Genomic DNA, 12,549 nt, shown 5'->3' with positions numbered 1-12,549 from the left:
AGAAATCTCAGCTCTGTAGATCCATGCAATGCAAGCGAATAGTGACCAGAACTTTGAAGCTCCAAAAAGCATATAAAGGCAGCATAAAACTAATCCATACAACTCCAGTGGTTGAGAAACAGATCAATATTTAAGTTCTTTTTTATTATAAATCTTAACTTTCACTTTCTTCTTTTGTTTTTGGCGATTCACATTCTTCGTGCATCTGTCACCACCTGCTGGGCAGAGAGGAGAATTTATTGTAAAAAAAAAAGACTTAAATATTGATCTGTTTCTCACCTACACCTATCATATCATTTCAGAAGACATGGATTTAATTTTAACCACTGGAGTCATATGGATTACATTTATGCTGCCTTTATGTGCTTTTTAGAGCTTCAAAGGTCTGATTCACTTGCATTGTAAGGACATTGTAAGAACAGAGCTGAGATATTCTTCTAAAAATATTTGTTTGTGTTCTGCTGAAGAAAGAAAGTCATACACATCTGGGATGTATGAGTAAATTATGTGAGAATTTTCATTTTTGGGTGAACAATCCCTTTAATATTTTTATGAAAACGTGACTGTATTTCTTTTGTTTTATTCTTTGTCTTGTTTTAGCACCTTGTTTTTAACTCTCTGACTAACTGCCTGGGCCCTCGAAAACTGCTGCACTCTGGGAAATTGCATAAGACCAAGAGTAGCAAAGAGCTTTGGGCCTTCCTGTTTAATGACTTCCTGCTTCTCACATACACCTCCAAACAGTTCTCATCAGCTGCAGAAAAACTCTTCAACTCAAACTCCAATGCACAGTTCAAGATGTATAAAATGGTAATGCTACATGGTTGGTTATGTAGGGGTCTTCTGAAGTATGTGTTAAGTTCTAGATTAGATTGTTTTAGACAGTGTTTTACTGTATATTATTTATTTTTGTATTATTCTAACTATTGTATTTTTAGCCAGTGTTTCTGAATGAAGTCTTGGTCAAAATGCCCTCTGACCCATCCAGTGATGATCCAATCTTTCACATCTCGCACATTGACCGTGTGTACACACTCAAGACTGACACCATTAATGAGAGGTACACATCATATTGTGGCCACACAACTTCACAAATGCATTCACACTCAAATTCTCATTTAAAGACCTAAATCTGGAATTACACACTCATAGACACAACCACCAAACCTAAAGGGATAGTTCACCCTAAAATGAAAATTATCTCACCATTTACTCACCTTCATGTCATACCAGATGTGTATGAATTTCTTTCTTCAGCAGAACACAAACAAAACTTTTTAGAAAAAATATCTCAGCTCTGCAGGTCAATACAATGCGAATGGTGATCAGACCTTTGTAGCTCCAAAAATCACATTAAGGAATCATAGAAGTTATCCATATGACTCTAGTGTTTAAATCCATATCTTCAGAAGCAATGTAATTGATGTTGGTGAGAAACAGAACAATATTTATGTCATTTTTTACTCTAAACCTCCACTTTCACATTGTGAGGACCTACAGAGGAGATATATTCTTCTGAAAATCTTAATTTGTGTTCTGCTGAAGAAAGAAAGCCATTCACATCTGGGATGGCATGAGGATGAGTAAATGATGAGAATTTTAGTTTTTAGATGAATTATCACTTTAAAGTGAAAATCTTTTACAAAAATAAACAATAAACAAAATGAAAGTACAGAATTAATACGTAGGTATGTGTTTTAAATGAATACAGTCACAAACATTATTAATCTTTAGCACTTTCCTGTTTAAACAGGACTACATGGGTGCAGAAGATCAAAGCAGCATCTGACCACTTTATAGAGACTGAGAAGCACAAAAGAGAGAAGGCATACCGAGGTTGGAAATCAATTCTTCTTCTTAAGTGTCAGCTCAAAGCCATTGTGCCTGAATGCATCTTTACTGATAAAAGTCTGTGTATTTTGTTTAGCTCGTTCTCAAAAGAATAGTGGAATTGGGAGACTGTTAGTAACAGTCCTGGAGGCAACTGAGCTGAAGCCCTGCAAGCCAAATGGTTTGTAATTAAAGCACTAACACATCACATTCACAAGCACTATTCACATAAATTCATTAACAATTTTCCAATTTTTAAAGGTGCTCTCAATTTTGTGTTTTTGTTGCACTGACACCTAGAAGCATAGATGCAAAACCAGTCGTTTTTAGTTGCCGATGTCTTTGTAGAAATGCTATTAATCCATGAGCAAAAGCGTCCAATTACATTCGAGATAAAGTGAGTAATATTCAGTAGGACTCGTGATTTCAACGTGCCGATGCTCAGTAGTGTGCACCCAGCACAAATTGTAGAACAAAGCATTAAAGATATTTAGACATTTAGAGATTTCTCTTTTTTATGGTACTTTACATGTACAGTGTACCCTGATTAGTATCAAGTCATTGTTTCGCTTTTGCCAAATATCTGTATAATTTTAGTAATTCAACTGGTTCATGTATTCACTTGCCTAATTTTAAGTCAGTTCTTTTTGTAGCCGAACTGATCTCTTGTGATTTGCTGTGTGATTTACAGGCAAAAGCAACCCATTCTGTGAGCTAACTATGGGTGCTCAGTGCTACGCCTCCCGTCATCAGCCCGACACACTTAACCCCAAATGGAACTTCAACTGCCACTTCTTCATCAAAGACCTATATCAGGATGTCCTCTGCCTCACTATCTTTGAGAGGGACCAGTTCTCTCCAGACGGTGGGGTTTAATTAATAATGCACATAAACATTCATAAGGTTATTGACATTGATGCTGGGATACCTCTGGCTGACCAGTTAGTCCAGCAAACCACTCTTAGGCTGTCCTCCACCAAAATTCTACATTTTATCAATTAATATTATATCACGAAATTGTGTATATATTATAATGTGAACTTCCAATGTTTGAAATATTGTGTACAGTTAACAAAGTGTTCTCACACAGGTGGTCCGTTTCATTAATTAAAGAGAAAGAAGTCTCGTTTTTTTTGTGCACCCATGCTATTTGTAATTCAAATAAATATATATGTTTTTTTAGGTTTTTACCTGACTGTAAAGAACAGAAAGGGTATTAAAAGACACATTATTCAATGAAATTGGAGTGCGGGATCTAATTTTTGATGGACACACATTAAACAGAAGAAATGGTCCATTATAATCTCAAGCACTTTAAAACAAAAGGCGTTTTGCAGGTATTTCTGTACTTTCCAGTACTTCCAGTAGTTTCTGAAAGCTAAATTCAAGCACTTCAAGGATCTTGTGCGAACCCTGTAAACAGTGTAGAAAAAAGCGTAGTGGGGTCAAATCAAGCGATGTTTGAAAGGTCATCTTTTATGATCACATGGACAGAAAACAATGTTGCAAATTTCGAAACATCGAGTATTGCTTTGATATATTTTATTTTTATTTAAGGTTTGTGACAAATCGAAATTAAATATATCGTCCTTTACCTAATGCAGATACAAAAAAAGTTTTAAATTGTTATGCATACACGGTAACCTGCAATTGTTACCCTAAGGAGCTTTATTCTGCTTGATCTAACCATTACAATTAGTACTGTTGGAGTAACCTAATGTATTCAGCTTTATTTTGAAATATTAAATAACATTTTTGACTTGATTAAACCAGTTAATTTAGATGTTACACCTTCAGAAAAATTCTTAAACAAATATGTCAGCATCTTAGTCTTTTTCAGTCTTTTTAAAAACATTTTTAACTGAATGTTCTTTCAATACAGATTTTCTTGGTCGTACTGAAGTTCCTGTTGCAACAGTAAAAAAGGATCAAGATGGTAAGAGTCCATTGGTACGACGTCTGCTTCTTCATGAAGTTCCCACTGGAGAAGTCAAAGTGCGGCTTGACCTTCAGCTCTATGAGTAACACCTCAACTGTGAATTCCACATCTGTTTTACAATAACTTACACTTGCACTTGAAAATTAAACAGCTCAAAACATTTTCATTTCATCTACATGATTATATTTTTAAATTACATAATGAGCACTTCAGAACTATGTTTGGCTGTTTTATCTTGTTGTGAAATGTAAGCTTTAACTGCAAATTTCAAGGGCTGACTCTCCTATGTTATCGTGGATTCATTGATTAAAATAGTGATAATTTTAAAATGACAGGAGTGACAGATACTTTACACTGTGCACACATTTGATGTGGCAAACATGAACCACTTTACAAACATTTACATGCTTTAACATGCCTACAGCCTTTTAGTTTCATGCAATTTACTGTCATACATGCTCATGATGTCAAACAATGGGAAGTGTTGGTTAATAATTACATGATGGTTAGGATAGGAACAAGTTGATATTTTAAACCTTTTCAAATCTTCCCTTAAAACTATGAATGATACTATGAATATATTCCGTCTGACCAGAAATGTCAGTCTTAACACTATTTTTAAACATATGGTATGGGGAAAATTCTTTAATGAAATAAACCATAGATCTTTGTCCTAAATATGAAATTCTTTTACTAGATAATCCCTACCTTTCTCTTTTCTTTCTTTGGTCAAATTCTGACCTGTCAAATGTCTTGTTCTAAAGCCAAAATTGCTTTAGTTAGGGTAAAACACAGAGTAATCTTTATTACTATATCTTAGATTACTCTGAAATGTATTGTTATATTCAGTAGCAGCCATGAGAAAATCTGGCAGAAATTAAGTCAGAATTGGAATAGTGGTTCTAAACATTTTATACTGTATATTTAAATGGATATAAGTTACAATGACTCCTGTGTTGAATTTTGTTTTATTGCCATTGAATGTATAAATAGATTAAAAGATGCCACTGATGTTTTCAACTAAAATTATGTTTACAATTGCCTATACTCAGGACATGCCAAACATTAATTCAGTAGTTTATAGAATCCATAGAGCCAAGCATACATCCCACCATGAGCAACCTTTAATCTAAGAGCGATACATAAATGCAGAAACTTTCATATCTTTAATGATCTTTCAAAATATATAGTCCTTTATTAATCAGTTTTATTCAGTATGGGTCACAAGACCTTTTTCAAGACATACATAAATGTTTCAATTATGATATTCACAAGGTGAGGTCAGAGAATAGATTCCTTTATGTCAGAACATACAAAATATATACTTCTATATCTCAAGTATGCACATTTAGGGTATCTTTTTAACAAACTGGCTTTAAGTACAGACTGGATCTGAATATTCTGCAGTTACATTTACGGTTGTTCCTGCCAGATGTTAAAAGTTTGCATCTTGTTTCTGTTTAAAAGTGTTTTGTTAATTTAATGCATTATACTGTTAAATAATACTTCCACTGGAATATTGTATGATCTGTTGGGTTTGGGCACAATAAGAAAAAAAATAAAACCAATAATAACGTAACAGAAAACATATTTGTTTTGCTATTTTCTCTCAGAAATGTATTTACCTTTTAATTCACATTATTTAAAAATAATAACATTTTCAATTGTATATCTTTACAAGTATAGTACTTTACATTTAGTTATGCGTAAATTAGATCTTTTCTATTTTCTCTTCATCAGTTTGTGTATCTACTTGCTTTGGACAATTAAGGCACTCATGTGTCAGGCACACATGTGAAAAGTGCTTTTCTTTTGTCCTTTTGGATAAGAAATCTGTGCATGTTGTGCTTTGTTTAATTTTCAAGTGTTTAGTAATATGTTCACTGACTGTTAAAACGACAGTATTGTTGTTAATATTGCTTTGTTATTCAGCATGTTTGTTAACCACAAAGGTAGCGAGGTGAATGAGGCTAAGGCTATTGTTTCAACAGCCTACACATAAAAAAATAAAAATAAATTCTGGAGCTAAATTGAACATCGCACCAATTTTGTGATTGGTTGTTATGGGGGGTGGGGCCAGGGTGGGCCAAGCTCCTGATTGGGTTATATATATATATATATATATATATATATATATATATATATATATATATATATATATATATAAAAACCCCTCAAAAGTTGATTATCAGAAGCCAACTGCAATCACCACAGCTTCACTTCTTATGTACACAGCACGATGAGCATTTACATTAAAATACAACAGGTCCTGAAATGTGGTAAAGAGGGGGAGAAAAAAGACTAAACACACAAAGACAGCATTTTTGTACTTTTTTGACATAGTAATATTTAGGAAACATAACATGCCTAGGCCATCACTATTGCCAAAGACTAGCCAGCAACAGGTGCCTGAACAGCTGAATAGAGTGAACACAAATAAACTGTAACAAAATCCTATATGAAAATAAAACTAGTGTAGCATTGGTATTACTGGTATGCAAAAGCCGTCAGTACCTGTGATGTCATTTAAGTGGTAGGCTACATACAGTACTTCTGGAAAGAACACCTGTTGAACCGCCATTACATGTAAACCACGCAACCACAAACGAAGGATGGAACCCCAGCAATGCCTGTAAATATTAACATTCTTTGTCTGAAAGGATACTTGTATGTAAATCACACTCAAGTAATAACAGGAACATCTTTTATGCTTGTAATATATTGTTAAAAACATATTTTCTTGTACATTCCACAAGTTCCAAGTGTTCAGAGAGTAGAGTTTTCTCGGGTCAGTAACCAAACAAAAGAGCTATTTACTAAAGAAAAAAAAAACACAATACAAAAAAAGAAAAAAAAAAAAAAAAAAGAAAGAAGTTTAAACAGTTAATAATTGTAAAGTTTAGTAGTTATTTCAATTTTTCATTCTTTTTAAATACATGGTAAAATGATGGTTGCAACTATTCGGTTCACTTTCGTTATATTCTTAAGATGTTTTAATGTATAGGTTTGAATATTAGATCTGAGATTCGCTTTGCTGTAACTTGTTTTTTACTTGTTTTGCTGTAACCCAGTATCCAGCATTTTACCCAATTTACCATTTGCCTAACTTAGTTAAACCAGATAAAGACCTTGTTTTCAGCAAATAAAATAAAAAATGAACAGCCATTAATAGTATTCCTGCATGACTGAAACCCAGAACTTAGCATTTGTTTCAAATTTTGTATGTAAAACTAAAATATTTTATTAGAATATATTCATATAGCTTCTTTTGTTTTTACAGTTTTGAAGCAGAACTAAAAGAATTCGACAGACTGAGAGACAGTATGAAACCAAATCAGTGATGTATAAAACCTATTGTATTAAACTCACAAATAATGTCAATGAACAGTACATTACCGATTGACTCATTTTATATTTTAATTTTCTATTCTTTAACACAGTTCAAGAATTGTGGAAGAACATGCCATTAAGTTTGGTATAATTATGCATTAGTTATTTTGGTTTACACATTGGAGACTTATAGTATAATTTCAGACCACATGGATTTTGCAGATTGCAGAAATCCTTCTCTTCTGGAGACCATTTAAAGTATACAAAAGTGCTATCGTGTACAAATATGCTACAGTGCTACAATTGACAAAAACTATCTGAATCTATTTTAAGTCTATTGGTACATTTATTTTAGGCACATGTACTTTTAGGTACATACATATTTGGACAGACTCAATTTTCACAATTTTGAGTGTACGCCACCACAATGGATTCGAAATGAAGCAATAAAGATGTGATTGAAGTGCAAAATGTCAGCTTTAATTTGTGTGTATTTACATCCAAACTGGGTAAATGTTTTGGAATTACAGCATTTTTTATATGCAGTACCCTCCATTTCAAGAAACCACAAGTATTTGGGCAATTGACTGAGAGGCTGATTCATGGCCAGGTGTGGGCTGTTCCTATATTATTTTATTAACAATGAAGCAAGTTAAAAGGTCTGTAATTGATTTCAAATATGGAATTTGCATTTAGAAGCTGCTGCTGTGAACTCTCAATATGAGGTCAAAAGAGCTGCCAATGCAAGTTAAGCTGGCCATCATTAGGCTGAAGAAAAAAAAAAGAAAAAAAGACCCATCAGGGAAAGCAGAAACCTTAGGAGTGGCCAGATCAAAAATTTGGTTCATTCTTAAAAAGAAGGAACACAGACTCACTTTATATTAGGTGTCTTTAACTAGTATGTACTAACATTAAAATAAATACAATATGATGTATTTACTGTGTTACTACTGTTCTGCAAATTCTCACAAGATTCACATTTGCTGCTACAAAGGTGGATGAATGGGTAGGCTTAGGATAAGGGTTAGTGTCAGGATAAGGTTTTAGTTTTACGATAAGGGTTGGGTTAGAGTTTGGTTTATGGCTAAGCTTAACAAAGTAACTACAAATATAATTAAATATAGGTACTTTAAATGTAAGTGCTATGCAACAACACATATGTGCATAATCCGAACACTGTATCAAATCCTCAGTAGTTAAGACACCGAAACAGGTAATGGTAGTTAAAGACACCCAAACACCCCACCCCTGGGCCTTTTTCACAATGGAGTCAATGTGAGTCTCCCACTTCAGGTCCTGTGAGATGGTAGTGCCCAGGTTAGGATCCTGCGACATTTCAGGTAGTCCTCATTAGTAAAAGTTCACAAATTGACCGAATCAAGTTTTGCTTTAATTTGTATGTGCACTTTTGGGGGGTTTGGGCATAAAATAATATACTTAGCCTGGCATGAAATCATTGGAAGTCTATAAGTTGTATTGATTCCCTAACGAAAACCTTAACCACCATACGTAGCCTGGTATTTGCTATTTATTGCTGGTATGGCACTATTCTAGCAGGTGGACCAGCAAAACATTGCAGTTAGTCAACCGGACTTTGTTAAAAAGCCTGCTATGAACATCAGCATACCAAGCTGGGGAACAACTTTCAAAACATCACATATGCTCGTGACCATCTTTTCAGCATGTGTGTGTGTGAGGTGTGTGAACACATCCCTTGACTTTAATATTGTGTTTAATGGTGTTTAAGAGCATGTTTCATGTACCAGTTGTATTTTTGTATATGCAATGAAACAGCTGTGCACACCTTATGATCATTGGAATTAAGCCTATGAAGAACAGTACGTCTATTTTAAACATAATGTGTATGTATGTTCTGTCATAGGACTGTGTGTGTGGTCTTGGGGATGATGAACCGCACAGTCACACACAATGCAAATATGTGGTCTGCAATGGTGGTGTAAAAATGTCCATTAAGTGTGAACATCAGAGGCCCTTGTTAGTGGTGTGCATGTTGGATTAGCAAGGTAAAATTAATCAACATATAACACTGTTTATATAAAAAATATAATATTTTATTTCAAACTTCAAAAGTAAAAACATGTAACGTTTTGGTCACACTTCTCAATAAAATAATGGACACACTGTAACGAGAGAACAGTCAAGTCAGCACATTAAGCTATCATTAATCATGGTGAAGCAAGAAAATAAGAAAGACAAATGCTTTAAATTTAAATTAACTTAAGCTGTACAAAATATGTACAATATTTACAGCTTTAAAAAAAATAGATAACAATAATAATAATACTATCAAAAGAATGAAGTTACAATTCATCCAGTCTTTCTGACAGGGGTACTGACACTCTCCTAACAGGAGCAGCCAAGTCAAATTCAAACACTCAGTGCTATATTAACCTTCATAGTTCTTGGCCAAACTGCATGTCCCAATTCAGCTCAAACTCTGAGCTGGTAGGAACACTAACAAAAAATAACTAAACACAAGAGCACATCGCTTTCTGTCTCTTTCTTTCTCCTTCATTCAGCTGCGGTTCACAGCTGCCACCCATTTAACTTCTTTTTATTTATGCTCTCAGTGTTGGAGTCTGCCCACCACAGTTAGGGGAGGGGCTTGCTGTCATCTGCCAGTCAGTGACATTGGGCGTCACAGAGTCGGACTATAGTGCAATCTGGGGGGGGCGTCCACATAGAGCCCGGTCATTTTACAATCCCCAACCCCTTGCCTTAACCTCTATGCACTTTAAGGCAAGGTAGCCTTAGACATCCACCGTGACAAAATGAATATACACATATACTGTAAATCTGTGTCCATGTACAAGATACAAACAAATAAACAAACAAACAAACAAACACAAAAATACAAAATAGAAAACCATAGAAAACAAACAAAAGTACTTTGTGCTGAGATATGAGATGGATATCTGTTCCTTTCAAGTGGACATTCAATGGATGAATTTTTCTTATTCAACTCCACATTATCAGTCTTTCTTCACTTATACCATGTCACCAACCATCTTCTTGTAGTACATGGACTCAAAGATGTCATTCTCCCCAGGGCAGTTGTAGTGGCATGCGCATGTCTTGATGAACATCATCTGCTTCTTCATGACTTCACCATCGGGACACTTGAACTCCATCGGCAAGGTGGTGGTTCTGTGAGGGGTGCAGCAGCGACCATCTGTGCACACGCCGCAAAACTTGGGCCTGTAAGACTTGGTAGTAGTGCAGCCAGAAATCTCAAACTTCATTGGCTTGGAGACACGTGGTGTACGGATGCACTTTTTCCCTTTCTGTAAAGATGACAAGGAAAACAAGCAAATTTAGTCCATGTAAACAGGTGATGACATCACTGTGTGTGAACAGCAACATGATTGGTAGGTTGCTGCTTACCCTAATTTTCTCCTCCAAGTGCGAATCACATGGGCGGACCATGCAGAGGCGGGACTGCTTCTCCAGGCGGCACTCGCGGTTGTCATTAGTGACACGGGTGGAGATTCCCAAGCCACATGTTTTTGAGCATGCACTCCATTCTGTGGTCTGAACCAGGCAGTTCTCTCTCATCATGGAAGGATCAGGCCCATATGTCTCCTCCTCTCTGTAAGCTATAACAAGCAGACAAGACATTAGTCAACACATTCCACCCACCTATGTCATCATGCTCTGAACTCTTGTTGTAATTTAAATAATGACATCATTGCACTGGTATTCATTCCAGAATTTTTTAATGGAGACATTACTGTGTCTGTATATGTATGATTCATTTAATTACTCAGGAATGCTTACCTGCTAGAGCTGAGCCCACAAAGGTGTTCTGGTGAGGGGAGTCACACACCCACTCCTCGCAGCACTTTCCTGGCACCTTCACCTGGCGGGGAAATGGGCAGTCAGGGCTGGGCAATCTGATGTCCATTCCACAGAGGGGCACACAACCCACGGCACCATCCAGACAAGTGCACTGGTATTTACAGCTGCTCTGGAAGGACTCTCCACTGCGATAAATCATCCCACCAAACACACAGGTGGCACCTTCTCTGGCTATTGGACAGAGACAGAAGATAGATTACAACTCTGATCACTAAACTGTCACCATGTCATATTGTGCTAAAAGAGTTAGTTCACTCAAAAATTCAAATTTGATATCAGAATGTTGGGGACTAAAATCCTCATTCACCATTTACTTTCATTATGAATGTGAATGGTGACTGAGGCTTACATTTTGTCTAACACATCTTTTTGTGTTCCACCAAAGTAATATGGGTTTGGAACAGCATGAGGCAGAGCAATTTACACTTTTGGATGAACTATCCATGTAAAGTAGTTAGAGCTATGAATGTGATTCAATATGTGCATGGGATGTAAATGACATCTCACCTGTGCAGACTCCTATACGATGGTTGCTTGGGGAGCCATAGTCACAGTAAAGGCCTTTGTGAGGGTCACAAATGTCCCGCTCAGTGCAGAGCTCACCCAGCTGCTTGGCACACACCCTGCAGCATCCACAGGAGTCCAGCACCAGGCTTACGCCTGGCAGGCACTGGGGAGGCATGCCAGGGCACTGACATTGTCCACTGCACTCCTGAGCCACAGCCTGAGGAACAAGACAGATTCATATGAGACTTTGTTCAAAAGGAAAAGGTAATCTTTTAAATGTCTTTATTCAGAAAGAAAATTAACTGCTGTGGACAGAGAGCTTAAGGCATTATGTGATGTAAAGCTGCAAAGAAATAACCCTATCACTATAAAGACCTGGAATTCATTATATTTTAGAAGTACATCAGACAGCAAATTCATCATCATAATAGTGCATTACAAGAACTTACCCAGTTAAGGAAAGATAGGCACATCAGAGAAATCAGGTTCATTCCAGAAAACATGGTGACTTCTTCGTCTGTGTTCTTACAATATCAAAAATGAAATAGCTTTTTTTGGGGTCCTCTTCTTGCTTGGAGAATTGCAGTCTCCTTTTCAGATCTGATTGAGCTGATCTCGTTGAGTAGTCTGTAAATTCAATTCCTTCTGACAGCGTTGAGGGAAAGCTAGAGTTTAGCTTCAGTACAGAGTTTAAAGGCTGAGCTGAGAGACTGTTGCTTCTTTCAGGAGGTCTCGAGTGTTCTGATTCTCCAGCAACAGCACAGCTACCTTTATACATGCCAAGCTGCAATGGACTGCCTCCACTTCAATGGAACACTGGATAAACATGGGCATTCCTGGCATTCTTTCCAAGTTTCCTGCCCCCCCCCTCTCAACTCCCCTCTCCCTCTCCGTTTGACCTAAACCCGCTGCCATTTTACATTCCAGAGCTGTCACATATCAAAATAAAAGTGCAGTCTTGGCATTGCCTTGCTCTTGCTGTGCTTTGTGGTGGCTTAAACCATTTGTTTTTATTGATGGTTACAAGTTTTTCTGGTTTAATAAAGCCAAGATGGCTTTTAAAT

At 36.2% G+C, this 12,549-nt stretch overlaps 2 protein-coding genes across 5 annotated transcripts in view; one reads left to right on the top strand and one right to left on the bottom strand.

The window, feature by feature from the left end:
• The window catches only part of LOC127624352 (intersectin-2-like), a 60,411-nt gene extending 54,625 nt beyond the window's left edge, over positions 1 to 5,786 (top strand). For all 4 annotated transcript variants that reach the window (XM_052099146.1, XM_052099144.1, XM_052099147.1 and 1 more), the window contains 6 exons: positions 601 to 810; positions 939 to 1,060; positions 1,754 to 1,836; positions 1,928 to 2,011; positions 2,522 to 2,695; positions 3,713 to 5,786. In XM_052099146.1, coding sequence (XP_051955106.1) covers positions 601 to 810; positions 939 to 1,060; positions 1,754 to 1,836; positions 1,928 to 2,011; positions 2,522 to 2,695; positions 3,713 to 3,855 — 816 coding nt within the window. In that variant the 3' untranslated portion in view covers positions 3,856 to 5,786. The remainder of the gene's footprint in view (positions 1 to 600; positions 811 to 938; positions 1,061 to 1,753; positions 1,837 to 1,927; positions 2,012 to 2,521; positions 2,696 to 3,712) is intronic.
• A 3,363-nt stretch (positions 5,787 to 9,149) lies between these two features.
• Positions 9,150 to 12,225, bottom strand: LOC127624047 (CCN family member 2-like). Its single transcript, XM_052098665.1, has 5 exons — positions 11,935 to 12,225; positions 11,486 to 11,702; positions 10,898 to 11,149; positions 10,505 to 10,716; positions 9,150 to 10,404 (listed from the first exon to the last, which is right to left on the bottom strand). The coding sequence occupies exons 1-5, from the start codon at positions 11,986 to 11,988 to the stop codon at positions 10,108 to 10,110; spliced, it is 1,032 nt and encodes a 343-aa protein (XP_051954625.1). The 5' UTR covers positions 11,989 to 12,225; the 3' UTR covers positions 9,150 to 10,107.
• Positions 12,226 to 12,549: the final 324 nt, after the last annotated feature.

Source organism: Xyrauchen texanus, chromosome 30, assembly GCF_025860055.1.
Source record: "Xyrauchen texanus isolate HMW12.3.18 chromosome 30, RBS_HiC_50CHRs, whole genome shotgun sequence".
Classification (NCBI taxonomy): domain Eukaryota; kingdom Metazoa; phylum Chordata; class Actinopteri; order Cypriniformes; family Catostomidae; genus Xyrauchen; species Xyrauchen texanus.
This window is presented reverse-complemented; position numbering and strand designations above follow the sequence as displayed.

Excerpts from the sequence above, each read along its gene's own strand:
- LOC127624047 (XM_052098665.1), bottom strand. The coding sequence starts at position 11,988 with ATGTTTTCTGGAATGAACCTGATTTCTCTGATGTGCCTATCTTTCCTT. Across the intron at positions 11,703-11,934 it reads GCCTATCTTTCCTTAACTGG|GCTGTGGCTCAGGAGTGCAG; the intron begins GTAAGTTCTTGT and ends CTTGTTCCTCAG. Across the intron at positions 10,405-10,504 it reads ACTTGGAGGAGAAAATTAGG|AAAGGGAAAAAGTGCATCCG; the intron begins GTAAGCAGCAAC and ends TCATCTTTACAG.